Source organism: Bombus pyrosoma, linkage group LG13 (genome assembly GCF_014825855.1).
Source record: "Bombus pyrosoma isolate SC7728 linkage group LG13, ASM1482585v1, whole genome shotgun sequence".
NCBI lineage: Eukaryota > Metazoa > Arthropoda > Insecta > Hymenoptera > Apidae > Bombus > Bombus pyrosoma.
The window spans coordinates 9,518,955-9,536,475 of record NC_057782.1 but is presented as its reverse complement, the minus strand read 5'-3'; the positions used below and the strand labels follow the sequence as shown (position 1 = coordinate 9,536,475).

Genomic DNA, 17,521 nt, shown 5'->3' with positions numbered 1-17,521 from the left:
GTTAATTTTCAAGAAGGTTTTCAAGAAGGTTCTCAAGTTGACGTGCCGCGATGATTCTCGTTGATCTTTAACCTTCTATCGTTTATCAAACTTCCGAACGATCAAGGTTGTAAATATCCGTTCGTGACGGTTTATGTATCGCGAGATTTTTTGATCCAACGTAATTTTGTTACACTTGATACACGATCATCGAAAGTAGGAAGGTTTTTATCGGTAAAAAAAGAGAGAGAAAAAAAAAAAGAGAAATTTGAATGGATTTAGTACATCAGGAAGGGATAAAAATGTCTTGCTTCGTTATTCCTTGACATCACGCTCTTCTCCCTTTATTTCAACTCATTTGGCTACAGAATATCACAACATGATAGAGATCGAACTTTAGATAGAATTGCACCGATCACCGTTAAACTCATCGATCGAATCGCAACGTTTCTCCGCTTATAACAAGAATATGCCAGAAAGTTGTAAGAATGGAAAGAAAATTTGACAAAAGTTGCTTGAAATTTATGAATGTAGAAAAATTCAGAATGTAGAAAAATGATGGATCATTTTTTAGATAAAAATTTTGACGAAACAATCGAAACAAAAATTGAGAAGATAGTTGTCTCGATCGGATCGACTGAATCTCGGTGGGATCGATGGTAACACTGTAACAGGTAGTTAACGCCCTTAGGCTACTCAACGACATATCATTGTTTATTAATTAATTTTTTGTTTTTTTTTTTTACGCACACCTTACGTACAAAACAGCAGAAGTAACGATGCGCACGGACAGACAACGATACACTGATTAAGTAGACTACACCACATTCATAAATATACTCTTGACACTTATGCAACTGAGCCGCGTACAACGTGACGATAGTAAAATACAATTCTCCGACAGTGACGGCTGCGATTTAGCTTCACGGTTTGATGCCCGGTTCCGTTGTTCTCCTTTTTTATGCGATTATCATCGACAACGTGCAATTTCCTCCACACCTGTTCATCATTGAAATACCACTGAGCTTTGTACAGTTCTATCGAACAGTTTTCTTCTTACAGCTATTGGCAGAAATAAGATTTCATCGTGTCGAATAAACAACAATATTTTATACGTTTGTCGATCTTTTCTCTTGTTTCGGTGTATTTGTCGTTTTTGTGATTTATACAAAGTGTGTTTGATAATTCGTCGAATACTTTCTCTTGAAAAATCAATTTCATCGTTCACTGAATTAATGTTTGTTGTCGAGAAAGGTGTGACATCGATTTTCATGCCTCGATTTTCCAATGCTGTTGTTATTGAAAGACTATATAGAGATAAAGACAAATTTTTCGTAGGGAAATGAATAAACGATATAAATTGAGCAGAAGTTAATCGTGGAATCAGTCTCGCACGAAGCGTATGTAAATTATTTTAAAATGTACAGAATAATTTGAGTGGAGGATTAACAAATTTAGAATGATGTAGTAATCGTATCGATGCAAAGAAAATAACTAATATTTAGTTAATTACAAGTCTGTGAATGGAGAAAATGTTACTTACTCGTGAAAATGTTTCCTTAGTGAAAAAAAAAAAAAACCCAGTGAATCACAACCTTTTTGGGCAAAGCAGTAGTACACTTACAGATTACGATTTTCTATTATTTTATTATAATTCTATATATGTACTTTTATCATTTTACGTTTAGCCTGAGATAGGGAACATATGTGTCGTACGATTAAAGTATTGTCAACGCTGTACGAAAGGAGAACGACGAAATCGATGCGGTATTTTCCTTCTCCTTGTTTCCGTAGATTTGTTTAATAATTATGCGATATTATGATACACGACCGTCTGACACGATTATGAAAAAGATTCGTGGAAAGCTCATGATCATAACGATGCTTCAGCCGTGTTGTTCTTCGATTCCAAATAGTTTGAAGTATTAAACGAAAAGGTAGTGCTTGCGAGGTTTCAAGTTTCTTGAAATCATTATATTTTTAGTAGTAGTACTTCCTCTTCGATGACTAAACTTAAAATTCGTCTTCGATTGCGTTCTAGTGGTTGCAGGAAATTGCGTCAAGTTTTCACACAGATCAACAATTAGCTCTTTTATTATCGTTAACACAAGATCCTCGTTTTGCTTCGTATCTTTTCACTGATGATTTTAAGCATGATTATCGCGCTCGTGCCAAATCGTTCCAGCAAACTGTACACGATACATACAGTGTGAGACTATCGTCAAAATCCTCTTCGAATGATCTTGTATCATCGACACGAGGTATTTTAATACTGTCGTTATAAATCTAAATAACAAAGAATTGTTTAAGTATCGAACGATTCTTTTGCCACTGTTCAAATACACAAAGAGTAAGATGAAGGAATCTTGGATGATATTAATTGGCGATAAATTAACTCGTGATAGGAAGTTTCAATTCTGAGAAACTCTCGGAAAATGATACGGTAATTAATAAATTACTTATTCGAAGAAATTTCGCGATAGTATAGAGGATACGAATGGTAATCACAATATTATACAATTTACATAGGTACACCGTTTGTTTGCTTGATTGCAATATACGAACAAATTGCGCATCGTTTCACGAGTTGGTAGCAACTAACTCGGCATAAATTTTTATATGATATAAATCAACTTACGTCGAGATTCAAATAGTTTCATTTCCCGTCTGCATGAACGAAGGGTTTAGCGTTAGGCGAATCAAGTGATCCGTCGTTCTGCTTTGTACCAATGCTGAGTATTACATCGATCAACAACGTTTAATAGATGATAGTCCGCTTCGTCTCCGCTGCTTAAACGATTAGCTTAGGTGCGGCAGTTAGGAAGAAGAATGTTCACAGCAAGAAATCGAATAATCCGCTTTATCGTAGCGCTATTTGTCGCTCTGACAAATTTTTGGCAAATTCAATTGGAAATTTGTTATTCTATCGTATTACTTATTACTACTTTCTATAATCGAAATTATAAAGAATTTCGAGAACTGAAGAAAAGCACAATCACCGATTGTTGTATGAAATAGGAAAAGTCGTGACAGCGTGGCAATGGAATAGAAAATATTAAATCAGCAATGCTTTCGAGATTGAAAGCGCGTTATGAATATTTAGCCGAATCGAACGATTCGAAATTACCGTCGAAAACACTTTTCCTCCTGTTGCACGTTAAACATTACTTACTACTACTTTGTGTATTCACAGTTTCATAAACAATTTTTCGTTGCAAGCACGCAAGTGGATGCGAGTCAGCAGCACGATTATACAGCTTCACACCCGTGTAAAATTGTTGTATATTAACCGTACTGTACTTTTATCATTGTCGATCGTAATCGTGATAAAAAGCGGCTGCAATGTAACAGCAGAATTACATTTCCGTGCGAGCGAAATTATATTATTCGGGATACAGTAAGTAAGTAAGTCGTATGAAAACGTTGAAGTAGAAAAATAAGAGATCGTGGCAAATAAAAATCGACAATTTTCGTCGAAAGAACGTCGATTTTTGTTCGAAGGTACATCATTGTCAAGATTCATTTTTTAGAAACGTTCATTTTCACATTTCAAACATTCGTTTTAAAAGTCCGAAGCATAGAACTAATAGTAAGATTCTAGTAACAATTTATGAAATTATTTATCATTGTCAAATCATCGACCACAGCTCTCGAACACCTCGCCCATAAGCGATATCAATTGTTTTTCTTTTTTTTTTTTTAATATAGTGTCAAATATAGATATCGTGTATATATATTCTCTTGTGTTTATATATATATATATATATATGTATATGTATATAATTTGTAGTCTTTTCCTTGTAAAAGAGTTCAACAATAACGTCTACATAGATACTTCTTAATTTTCTCATTAGCTGCTCATTTGCTGGTCTTCATTCTTGCAAATATGTCTACGATAGTTATACGCGTACTGTGCATACTTTATTTTTCATTTCGTACGAACGTTAAAATCTCTTTCATAATAAACGATACAGATCTTCTACTTCCTCCTCTTCCTGTGCAGTGATCGAATGAATGTTCGAGATGCTTGGTAAAAAATCGGGTAGACCTTTTCGATCTGCGATAGTAGATCGCCATAATAATAATACGAGAATAGTAGAAAAGTCGACGGAGCAATAAGTATAGTATCATGAAGTAGTGGTTTAATGGGAAAGCGAGAATTGATTGATGTCGACGAAAGTCGTGTTCTCCGCCGTCGCGTGACACCATATAATTGATAATGATTAGATCGAAGAAATGGTTGGGAATTCACAGGCAGGCAACGCGTGTAAATTATCGTATATAAGTAGTCGTTAAGATGTCAGTTGTAAAATAACACTCTCAAAATCAGTATCGATAACATTTTGCGTTTTGATGCTGATATACTGTTCGAAGCAATCGGAGAATTACTTCGCCGGTTCCTTCGATAATTTTTCCGTATAAATCAATCGCTGAAAACGTAAAAGGATACCGTGTACTTAGCATAGAAAATAATCAAATTTCGTTAGGAATAAATAGATTCGTGTACGCAATTTTCTAATCATCTTGAGCAGTGTGTTACTGAAATAACTCTTCGCGTTCAATTACAACCCACGTACTACGCAAATTAAGAGTATCCTTAAAATAATCGTACGATTATCGTAGTAGTATAGTATGACCTATTAAATCACTTTAATGAGCACGTACCTCGTCTACAATCATTTACAGAGGTGGACTTTTTTACTGACTGACTGTAGATGGAGATTCGGTTTTATTAACAACCACCATGAGTGAACGTCCCCGCGTTTATCATAAATACCTGTATACGGTTCCAACGATAAAGAAACGTTAATGTACTAAGAATGTTCCTCGCAAAACACAACGATTCGTTATACAGAAATCTCTGGCGAGACAACTCAAACAATAGGAATAGCCATACTCTGAAACAATTCTCTTCCAGCGAGAAAATTAATTCGTTAATTATTATATAAAATGTCAACAGCGTATAAAACCAGAGTAGAGGATAACGAGAATCGAGAACCATTTAAAATTTGTGCGTTTTGAACAACCAAACCAAATTCGCCCTGCCTTCCTGCCTCACCACTAACTTTATGTAGAAACCAGTTACGGCGGGGTCTTCCTGTTTAGGGGATTCCGCCCCATGTACCCTAATTTCTACTCTTTCGTCTTTCCTCTTTTCCGCCTTCTTTCGTTCCGTTGTTTGCCGCTTTTCTGGTTTCTTTTCCGCCTCAGGCTTCCGACCTTCCAAATACAACTGCATCTGCTGGAATTGTCGACTCTCCCATTGCTCCTCGTATCTCAGGTTCTCTATCTGTCGTTGCAAGGCTTCTTCCTGCTTGTACATTGTTAATTCCTCCGATGCCCATTGAGTTTTTAGTTCCTGCAACTGTAGTTGCAGTTTTCTTTCCTCGCGAATTCTTCGTTGTTCCTTTTCCTTCTGCTGCTTTAGTAACTCCTGCTCCCTTCTTATTCGTTCCTCTTCTTCCAGTTGTCGCTGTGATTTTTCCTGATTCGATAGGCTTGGTTCCTCTGATTCGTTTTCTTCTTCAATCTTTTCTTTGCTCTGCGATTCTTCCGGTTGCTGTAATTCTCGTTTATCCTCTCGATGTTTCTGTTTCTCTTCATCTTCTTTCTGGATTTCCAGCTGCTGTTCCTTCTTCTCCTTCTCCTTCTCCTCTTCTTGCTTCTTCTCTAAATCTGCTTCTTGTTTTTCTTCCTTCGAAGCCTCCTTTTTTTTAACTTCTTCCTGCTTCTTCAATTCTTCCACCTGCTTCTCTTCTTCTAGGCTCCGTCGATTAATCTCTTCCTCCTTTTGCTTCTTCGTCACATCCTCGACTTCTTTCACCGTCTTCTTCAACTCTTCTTCCTGTTCTCTCTCCAGTCCCTTCTGTTCCTGCTGCTTCTTCGGCTCTTCCTGTTCCTGCTGCTTCTTCGGCTCCTCCTGTTCTTGCTGCTTCTTCGGCTCCTCCTGTTCCTGCTGTTTCTTCGGCTCCTCCTGTTCCTGCTGTTTCTTCGGCTCCTCCTGTTCCTGCTGTTTCTTCGGCTCCTTCTGTTCCTGTTGTTTCTTCGGCTCCTCCTGCTCCTGTTGCTTCTTCGACTCCTCCTGTTCCTGCTGCTTCTTCAGCTTCTCCTGCTCTTTTTGCTTTCTCAACTCCTCCTCCTGCTTCTTCTTCTTTTGCAGTTCTTTCTGCCTCCTCTCGAACTCTTCCTGCATCTCCTGTCTCCTTAGCTCCTCCTCCTGCTTCCTGATCAGCTGTTCATCGTGCTGTCGTTGCAGCGTATCCTCTTGCCTCATCGATTGATACTGACTCCGTTGCTCGATCAACCGCTGTATATCCTCCTCTTCGGAAGAGCGATGCTTCGGCCATCGTTCGTGCTCCCTTATCTCCTGCTCTGCTATGCCGTATTTACCTTCAAGCGGGTGCGAGACCGCAACGTTAATAGGAATTTCCTCGCGTCGAGGCTCGTCCGATACGGCCGCGATCAATGCGGCCGTGGCCGGAGGTTAGTTGCTACCTGAATGCTGCTTCTCGTCGGACCCCTCGTCAGACCCAGTCGAGCTTAGCGATGTGTTGCTGCCGAATTGGTCCTGTAGAGATGATTGCACCGACAAACTACGGTCCTGGTGCTTTACTCTGTGGGGGGACAGGTGTCCGGGATCGACGCTTGCCGGGTCTGCCTGCAACAAACTCTCTGGTTAAGAGACTTACAGAATCGAGCCGCCGATCAAGACGGATAATAAAGGATAAATATAGAGAACTCGGTTCTACGTGGTGAAGTTCGATCAAAAATTAGAGGTGTTAACCCTTCCGCGAAGAAATTTGCAGTACAATTTTTCTTATTTGAAGAGGATCGCAATAAAATTGAATAAAATTCAATCGACAGCGTAATTAAATAAAGTCAAAGGATTAATTTGCATTTCCACGGTTGTTTAAGATGTTTTGTTATTCTTCAAACTTAATGACAGGCAAAATTATTAGATGGATTGTCTGGTTCGCTCTTCATGTCGAAAGGGTTAAGATTGGGGTGTGAATTGAGGTTGTTTCATATTGATGTATAGATTGTAATAAAACGTGTGAGGGATGTAGTGAGGGACGTGAGTAGACTTCATTTCTCTGAATTTCTATTCATATTTAATTAATGTCAGTATGTTTTACAGTCAGATGATTTGCGATAACCGTGTAAAACAATTTGAATTCAATAAATCCGTTGGCAAAGGATCATTTATTTCTGTAGAGTTTTCGATAAACGAATGTCTACTACACTTTATCGAATGTTCATGTGAAGAACAGCTATATAAAATATGACACGTAATCGATTGAACGTAGAAGACGTATTAATTTCAAACGATAATTTCGGGAAACAATTATTTGAAAGGAAATAACGATTGCAAATGGAATAAACGCTACATGTGCGACAGCAGACAAACGTACTTGGGGAAATAATATCTTTTAACACTCGTAACAGATACGAAACGGTTGCATAGAATAATTAAAGGTTGATTCGATTAAACATTTGAATATGTCAAGGTTCAAACAATTAAATATTGCAGACTTACACTTTCCAGAATAATTAACAGGAAACTTTCTAGAATAATCAAAAATATTGCAACAATCAGTAACCACAAATTTCTATTAAACTTATGTAACATTAAAGACTATATTATCTTGTATCCTTTAGATATATAATCTTTCAATTATTCTGAACAGTGTAACATACATTGAGCAAAATATATATGTTTTTATATAATAGATAGAAATGCGTGTAATGGTCTCATACAAAACTGAAAATCACTTCTCAATGAAATTTAAAAGAAACCCTTGGACTTTCAAACGGTTACACTGTGTCGCAGGTGTACATAATAGAAAATTTTTAACCAAATTTTCGAACGAGATGATCTTTTCATTTCAAACGAGATAGTTCCATTTTCTGCATGCTTCGATAATAAAGTAACAGACAGAAACGGGTGTACGTTGCATCAAAGGGAACAAGAAGAATCATAGATGCATAATCATACTTGAATTCTTTGCGACCATAATTTCTTGTCTTTTTTTAGGACGAGGCGTTATACGAACATGAAATAACTGAGCACACCACAGTTACCTTAGTGGAGAATGTACATTTTAGCTGATTTGGCTAGAAATTCGCAAACTACAATCCTGGAGCTACACTACAAGTGCTGCTTGCAACAGTGTAATCTCGATCAAGCTGTTTCATGATACATTAAAACAAACACTTTGCACGAGTTCTGTCTGCGACATACGAATCAGTAAGCTAAGAAGGCTAAAAGGCACAATAACTTGAAAATGTTCTAATTACGATAAAGTAGATACTAAGAGATAAAAATTCCAATATATATATAGTACTTTGATTTTTAATTAAATTACGAAACAATGTTCAAAGTCTGTGAATAAACTCGATATTCGTATAGAATGAGAAAGAAGAGAGCGTAAAGAAGAATTAGAAATTAATTTCATTGACAATTCTGAAATAACACGCACCTGATAGGCCAACGCGTTCACTATGATCCTCGAAGGCACCAAGTCCAGAGGATGAACTTCTCTCATCAGCACGTTCGCAGGGATCTTATGGAACTGAATGTACTCGAGGAAATTGCCAATCACGTCTTTCAGCTCTAGATTTTGATTGCTGTCGCAATACTTCTTACTCCACATCAAGGCCGCCTAAGATAATCGAATATTCGGTGAATTTTAATACTCGAAATGAGTTAAAGAATTAGAAAGACTAATAATAGAAATTCGAGTTTTTTTTTTTTTTTAATGGGAAACTAATGACGAAAAAATTTGATGAAATTAAGAAGGGAAAGGAATTATATTCTTTAGAAAATATCAGATAGACGGAAACTAGTAACGAATAGAGAATCTCTTGGTTCAATTGGCTGAAAATAATGTCGAAAATTCGCATACTTGAAACTTGGTGAACTCATCGGCTCGTAACTCTTCTCTCGCCAGGATTAAGCGAACTACATGTTGGGGGAGCAGTGTGAAGGATCCTAAATTCAACACTTCGTTGCCATGTTCGTCGACGAATTCGAATACCTTTAAATACAAAACAAGAAGATATCAGTACTTTTATACGGTAAAAAGAAGAAACCCAAATATCTGTAAATTTCTATACAATCTCACCTTATGGACCAGGGATTTTGTACACTTGTACTGAATGTATCGTTCTGCCGACGCCAATAAAGCGCACACAGTGTCCACTGTAATACAACATTGTACGAATCCAGTGCAAGCTTTTCTCAGCTGTTCTAATCCATAATAATCGGCGGCATTCATCAATCCTTTAAAATGAAAATTAGCGTACTAACGCGAAATTGTTTCCTTCAAAATGCATAGAACGTTAATGTATACGGCGAACGAAGTACTTACCTAATAAAGTTCTAGGTTGTAACGTCACACATCCAGTATGAATGTACTCGATCAGCTGACGAAACACATCGGGCTCGAATTCCTCGATGATTACGGTCTGATGTTGATTCGGCTATGATCGATCACAAAGAGTGATGTGTTTAGAAAAACGAAAAGATTGACAGCGATTCAAAGACTGAAAATCGAAAGTTCATGCTAAGCGATTTGGTGCATTTAGCGATGGCTAGAAAATATTTTCAGTCTCGGAACGGACTAACTAACTACACTTATAAATACTTCTTACTTCTAGAAAGGAGATGTATTATCAATGACGAATTTCTAAACAATTACCTACTATCGTCAACTACAAATTTTTAATAAATTGCTACGTTCTAAATATCTCCAAGGTACGTCCATCGTTGTTCGCTTAAGCATCGATGAAAATTGAAAACAATGTATTGATGCCGCTAGAATGTTCGCATTGCTGCATATCCTTATAAGCAAACTACTGTGCGTCTATAATACATCATCGTCAATTTCACGACTACATAACGAATTGTAGGATGCAGAATTACAGAATCAAATTGTGCCGTCCTCGAATAACAGAGGATTTTGATTGCAGTCGTGCGAGTCTACAGTTATCGCAAATGTGCCGATGTAAGAAGGACAGCAGTCTATATTCACGATTCTCCAGACTTAGACCGTATGGTCAATTTAAAACTTGCATGCCGACTGAAAGAGATAGAGTGGAACGATGAATGCCTCGTTAACAACTAACTGAATTGGGCTGGATGCATCGTATGGGCAATTTCTTACAAATGAAATTAGGATACCAGATTGACGAGCAAGGATTGATAAAAGGACGTCAATTTTATCTCGATAAATATGTCAATTTTTCTTATATATTTTCATTTCATTTCATTTCGTTTATTCGAATAAACGGGAAGTCCCTTTAACGTTAAAAATATATAGAAACATATGCGAATACACAGTTTCACGGAAACGCAATACAACGTAATGCGAGATAATACAGAAAAGATATAACAATTGAGATTAGAAGATTAGTGAGTATCCTATGCATCAAAGTCCTGAATGATTCATGTAATAGAAGAACAAAAGTCTACGTGATTGTGAATTTTATTGCCTACTTCACATATTCTATTTATGGTATTGATTTAAACCATTTCTTTCAGAATAGAATTACTATAGAAATATCTTAGAATTATTCTTCAGAGCTGAGACGATAACTATTTTTGTACTCATAGAAAGTATAAAGTTAAAAGTTCTAAAGACTATTTTTAAAAGGTGCCTGTAAAGTGATTTTCCAAAGTAAAATCTGGTATCCTGAGACAATAAAATCGAGGCCCTTTCGAAGAATAATGAAGTTCATATTTCTATATCTTTCAGTAAAAAAAAAAAAAAGAAAAAAGGAAAAATAATAATAGTACCACAGTGCATTAGTATCGTGAAGATATATGATAGATACTTAAAAAGTAAAAAGTTTCCTATATTACTGATCGAGCAATACAGAAATCAAATTAATTGATTCCATGAAGATTAATCGTTTACTTTCTAAAGAATCGGACATTAATCATCTACTATGATATAAAATGACAACATTTTTATAAAACGTATCAGTTTGACTTCACATTACCAACGCGTTAATGTTTCATGCAATCGTACAGATTAATTTTAACTTCGCGAAGATTATTCGCTTGACGAAGTCTAACACACACCGAGAAACAGACCAAATCCGTCTAACTAACAATTCTTAAGAGATAGAATTTCTCTCGGTGAAACTTTTCGAATCGAGGATTCATCGTTATTCAGGATCCTTCTCGTTATTGTAATGCTTCAGAACAGAAAAAGAACAAAAAATAATAAAAAGAAACAGACAGAAACTTGAGACGAGCATAGAGTGAAAGAGAGGGAAAGGGGAAAATAAAAAGAGGATTTTCAGGATGCAAAATCGTATAGAGAATTGACGTTATAATAGTACCTCTTGTATGGGAGCCAACTGCTGCGCGAACCCTGACCGCTACACGGCACACAACAAACGCACACTTACTATTTCTATCATTTTAACGACGAGGTTCGAACACAATTCGTTTAAATGTTCTTTAAAATGCTTCTTTTTTTTTTTTATTTCAATCGCAGTAAATTGATTGGTTGTAGCAACCGTTTCAAAGATTAATCGTGTAGAGTATAGATTTCAGATTGAATGTTTCGAAAATGAGAGTTTATCGATTAGAAATTTAATATGGAAGCGAAGGAAGGCAAGCACTAAATTTGTAATATTCCAACATTCGCGTAGGTGTTTCATCCATCTTGTTTGTAACAAATGAGTTCAAAGATGCCCACGTTTGATCGGTTTGATTTTATTTTTAGTTTGCTATTTCTATCCTTTCTGATAATGTAGTGAAAGAATAGAGAAGGTATTGAGAAAACGATCTTTCTGTAATGACCGTGATTACCTGTTGCGCTGCGTTTTGCAGATTCAGCAGCGGCTCCGAGCTTCTTTTCAGGAACAGTCGGATCTTGTTTTCCTTCGGCGGTGGTTCCTTTTTACGTTGTGGACTGGGTGCTTGGTAAAACATTTTTTGAAACACCCTATAGAAACAAAGAATACATTATTTCACCTTCTCTGTATTTATATTTATCTAAATATTGTAACAGCAATCTTTTTAACTGTTGTAATAAATAATATTAGAAGAGTGTTGTTATTGTAATAATACGTACTACTTAAACATCAAGATTACCTTTGCACGAAAGAAAGAAATTGATCGTAGCATTAATCGCGATACGAACCTACTTCTGGCTGCTAAAACAGCCTTCACAGCGCAAATAGGCTCTTTTGTTTCACCGACGAGGAAGGTCACGTCGCATAGTTCCGGCATGCTAGCCAGAAACTTCATGTCCTCGGCCAAGCCGGTCTTATTCTCGAAAATCGAATAATCCGACTCATCGGCCACTTCTGACCCTGACGCCTCCGGCATCGAGCTGATATTTTCCTGGAAAATATTTCGTGTAACGCATGTTCCATTAAAAAATTTCATAAAGTATAATTCCCTTCTTCCTTTCGTCTTGAAATTCCTTCTTTTTTTTCTTATTTCACACAACGAAAAAAAGACAAGGCGATATAAAGACACACAAGAATTTTATTATTGAAATATGGTATCTTTGGTATTTCAGAATAATACGATTGAAACTTAAATTCGCGCACGCGTTGTAATATATTCTACGTGATAAAACGAAAGCTTTGTAAGTGTTAGGAGAGATATATTTGGATGACTATGAGAAAGTTTGCTGATATATTCTGAACAACTTTGCGAATGATAAACAAGCTTCAGCTAACGTGTGATACGCTTTACTTCGGCGTGAATTTTGCATTTGTATACACAGCTTATATGTACCTACTATATTAAAGTCTGGTTTCGAATAAAAACATTATCCTGAAACTAAAAGCTTCAACAAGCATTATTGCTCATTAACAGAAATCAGCCATGAATTATCCACGTTTGCATTGAAATAATAAACTGTAATTGAAACCATATGGACGACTTCCAGCAAACTGACTCACAGTTTCGCTTTATATTAAACGACGGAGTATTTCAAACTATTTCCACTGCGAGAAAGTAAATATTTGCAACTTGTCGATATCACATTCACACGATTTAACTTCCTATATCGAGTTTCCATCAGGTTACTTGCCCCTGTAATCACACAGCCACTCTGCCAATACAACACCATAGCGCGGGTGCATTTATTTTCGAGAACATCCAACACTATCATTCGAGTCACGTCTAGTTCGATCAAACAACTATCGCACAGCTATTATTAGCAAAGCGTGATATAAATAAAAATCGGATTTATAAGATTCTTACATACTCGCGAAGAATGGAAACAATCTGTGTGTTTCTTTAAAAATGGACAGAGGAATCGTGTACGAATTCGAAGGAATTGTATTTTTCACTGATATCGATTCACATATACGGAGAGATCGATGGAATGTTTCAAACATAAACACTTGATTCCATAAATAATAATCGAGTATTTGCAATCTACATCGTAGGAATTCTTCATTAAGAAACGGAACGCCGCGCCAAATATTTAGCCTATATTAATTCTCGATTAAATAACAACGCTCTGAAAAATGTCAGATACTCATCCAGTTAGGTATTTCGATATTACTGGAATTCAATTATCGGGGTAATTATTATGTGCAGGTAATTAGCAGCGTTAAATTCTTTTCGGTCTATGCGATCTTCGTAAGCAATGTTTTCATTAAACGTTACCGAGAAATTATTTCACTTATTTAAACGTATTTATTTAATTCCTCTAAATGTTCAGGAAAAACAAGTAAATATCTTTCTAGAGAGAAAGTAGAAACATTTTAGTGAAATTCATTTATTTCGTTTAATTTGTTTAAGTAAATAATCATTTCGATCATTAATTTTCTTTGTATACTTCTTGAACGGAAGTGTAAAATGTGACGGACAGTTGTAAAAAGGAAGATTACTGGAAGAAGCACAAATTCCCGCATGAATGGCCTTAATGCAGTCAGCGAGGCGAGCGCGTGAGGAGTTTCTGAAGAAAATGCGACACGGGAACACGCTTTAATGGACGAAATGCACTCTCTTTTATCCGGTAGGGAAATCTGCTATATCGTCGATAAATCACCCCCTGACGAAAGACTTAACTACCCTTCCGTGTAATGAGCCCTGTTATCTACGATGTAGTTAACCTACTTGCAGCAGGAGACCCGTTTAATCCTCGTCCCACGTCAGCGATATACTTTCATTTACGTTCGACCTTTAAGCAACGCGAATTATTTACGCAACGTAGGTGTTCAGACTCGGAGAATTTGATTGGCACGTTGATAGCCAAAAAGCGAACTGAAATTTGATATATTCAAGAATATAGTCCTTTTTTTTATAGCACATGTAATTTGATCTATATATTCAGATAAAATATTTTTGTTTGTTACTGTTATTGATATATATATGTAGAACTATGTACAAATTCATACTTAAGACTTTTCTTCCGATCGCATTACAAACAAATGACAAATTTCAGAAACCTACCAATTTCTAATAATTAAATAGAATTCGTACAAGCCACGACAAATGCAAAAACAAAGTTCTGCGTCCACACCGAAGAGTATTCTGGAGAAATACTATACATTATAAGAAAATCGAAATAACTCGAAACGTTAAAAACGCCGCAAGCAAATAAACCCAGATATAACAACGAATAAAATGTTGTCTCTTCTTCAGCTATGAGAAAGAAACGTAACGGTAAAGGAAGAATAAAATTTTCTCGTTCTTTCAACGACGACAAAGAAACAGCCGCGTCTCATTAACGGTGAAGGCGCGCGTAAATTGCATCATCTCGTCGCGACAGCAATCAACTACATTTCACCCAGAAGCAACACCGACGCAATGGAAAGTGGTGCCCCGCGGAGTCAGCTTTTAAATTACCTGTTGCTCGAGTCCCGGAGCCCCCTCGCTCGCCGGCCCGCTTTTGCCCCGAAAAAACACTTTTACCTCACTTCCTCGTTTCTACGATCACGCATAATCCACCATACACGCGTAATAACGACCCGTCTACCACGGTGTTCACGCTACAGCATCTCTTTCTCCTTTCCACTCGAAGAAAACAATCAGCGATCTTACAGAAGAAAAGAAAAATATGAATCGGTGGTACGTTAACCCAAAATGAACTATTCCAGGCTCTGCTACCCCTTATCCTCTTCCAGGTACCCTTACTGACAGTCGAGGTACGTGAAATCGAGCAACCGTACGGAAGAGACACGCCTGTATCCGCGGTTCGACCTTCTTGTCTCTCGATTTCTCGCGTTCAACCCGACTTCAACCCGACACAAGTGGCTCAAGCACGCCTTAACCCTTCCTCCGACAGGCACACGAGGGGGTGGTTGTTCGAACAGGTCGTTTTCGTGAATGGAACTCGAGCGACAAACGCGAAAACGCCGCTCGTACTCGGCCAAAGCCACTCGACTGCGCCGAGCCTACGTTCCCTCGGGCCAGGCCAACCCTCATTGCGCACTCGCACACCCTCTTTAGGGGTGAGACTGGAACGCAGCTGCGCCTGTGCGACCCGTAGGTCCTCCGAAGGACCTCTCCCTTCTTTCTTCTTCTTCTTCTCCTTTCTTCCCACGGATTTTTAAATGTCACCTAGTTACCAGTATCCTGAGATCGTTGATTACGCGACCGATGGGGGGTTAATTGCATTTCCTACAGGCAGACGTGGATATTAGCCTATTTGATGACGGCCTTGTTCGCAAGGAAATTGTTTCCTTGAGCGTGGCGTCTCTACCTGTTCCTTGGAAAATTCTCTGCTTTTATTTGAATCTGTTTTAAGAGAAGATAAATTGTATAATGATGTTACTGCGTTGAAACGCTTGATCTTTAGTTTGATGGTTTGATGTGGCTATTTTGGAGAATTGGTTTTATTTTTGAGATTGATGGTTGCGGTTGAAAAGAGATATTTTTTCCTTGCTCGAAGTTGCTTAAGTATACCGTCCCCTGATGTCGTTTGATAGCGATGAAGCTGAGCTCGGCTGGTCGCCACTGTTCACTCTCGATTTTTCACGCTATGCTTAAAACGCGAGTAACGAAAGTGAAGGTAGCGTGAACTCCAGCGTGACGAATCCGGGTCAAGCTCAAAATCTGGCTCTGTGGACCACAGCCATTCATGTCTGTGGAGGAACGTTCGTCTCCCTCTGGTTCCTTCTCTCTTTCTCCACTAATCAATAACAGCCGACCCCGCAACAAGTAGGCATCCCGGCTGAAAGATGGGGAAAAAGGACACGTACCGGTACCTGCTACGTATTAAAGTTTTCCTTTTTTGAAAGCTACTATAACATTCTTTCCAACGCCTCCAATAATTCGAATATTTCACTTATTCGATCAAACACCCTTTAAAAAAAATTATCTAAATAATTCGCGTAATATAACAAATACATCGAAGTGTATGAAATTTATTCGTGAATTTTATGATACCAGAATTTAATAATCTTGACATCCTTCGTTTTTAGAATATTTTTCGGATATTTGATTTTTCTACGTGGCTCAAAATTCGTTGATGTTAGAAGGGGATGCAAGTGACCTTCATGGAAGGCGAATATCGCTATATTTTAGGTATCAATGAATATTCTAAATATAAATGATTTATTAGTGTGTATGGTAGGTGCAAATGGTAAGAAAATTGCTCAACAAATGGAAGAGCATTCGACGGTCACATTCTCCTGGCGAGAGACGTCGCAACGCGGACGACGCCTGCGCGAAAATAACGAACGATTTCGTTTTGGTTTCCGTGGCAGCCCTCGATAATTGGTGAATGGCTCGATAGATACACGCAATCCTTGGTAATCGTGAAATTGCATGCAGGAAGATTTTTAAATATTCAAATCCATTCGGCCATTAATCAATGTCAACCCTTATTATTCGATTCTATCAGTTGTAGACAATAAATTTTATGCAGAGATAATAAATTTGAACGGGCCAACAGATTAATCGTGATTAATCGAGTATTGACTCGAAATGTTTAGCGATTTGTTAATAATTAATAAGCAGCACGATAGGGCCGATCAAGTGGAAATGGAAATTTATGGTCGGACTAGAATAGTTCAAGGTTGATCAGAAACTATGTCACGACCGAGTTTCATGGTGAACTCCCGATTCAATACCACGAGCAATTACGCGGCTCGTCAAAGGAATTCATAGCGCCATAACAATGAATCGAACTAAGCACAAAGGAAAACAAAAGCTTTAAACTTTAAAGACATCGAGTTTCAGAAATGAAAAGAGTATCGTTCGATATTAGAAACTATAGAGTACAATGGCTAGCGGCATATAGTTATCCCATGTGTGAAACAATATGATTATAGAAATTATTTTGAATAATAAAAGCGTCATCAATGTTACATTCAAGCTACATCGCTGTTTCTACGATCGTCTTTCTCTTTCCTTTTACAAATTTTCTTGCTTACCCCCCTTGTTAATGACTGACATTCCATCTGTGTGTGTGTGTGTGCTTTTTAGATGAGAAAACGATGACAATTTTATTAAACAATAAATTTCCAACTTCCAACGCGCCGCAATAGTATCATCTACGTAACTTTAAAATGTTTCAATACGCTTGGTCGAGTCTTTCTTCGTTTCACTGGCAAA

The 17,521-nt window shown here is 37.4% G+C and overlaps 1 protein-coding gene across 5 annotated transcripts; it reads right to left on the bottom strand.

The window, feature by feature from the left end:
* Positions 1–297: 297 nt before the first annotated feature.
* LOC122574301 (trichohyalin-like) lies at positions 298–17,433 on the bottom strand. Of its 5 annotated transcripts, none has more exons than XM_043741725.1 (11): positions 15,071–17,433; positions 14,810–14,999; positions 12,138–12,340; positions 11,804–11,939; positions 11,329–11,367; positions 9,351–9,462; positions 9,105–9,262; positions 8,886–9,017; positions 8,460–8,642; positions 6,475–6,637; positions 298–6,369 (listed from the first exon to the last, which is right to left on the bottom strand). In XM_043741725.1, the coding sequence occupies exons 3-11, from the start codon at positions 12,323–12,325 to the stop codon at positions 4,982–4,984; spliced, it is 2,499 nt and encodes an 832-aa protein (XP_043597660.1). In that variant the 5' UTR covers positions 12,326–12,340; positions 14,810–14,999; positions 15,071–17,433; the 3' UTR covers positions 298–4,981. The 5 variants fall into 5 exon arrangements, 4 of the variants coding, with proteins under 4 accessions (XP_043597660.1, XP_043597661.1, XP_043597662.1 ...); XM_043741726.1 differs by having other exon boundaries at positions 15,102–17,433; XM_043741727.1 differs by lacking the exon at positions 11,329–11,367 and having other exon boundaries at positions 14,810–17,433.
* Positions 17,434–17,521: the final 88 nt, after the last annotated feature.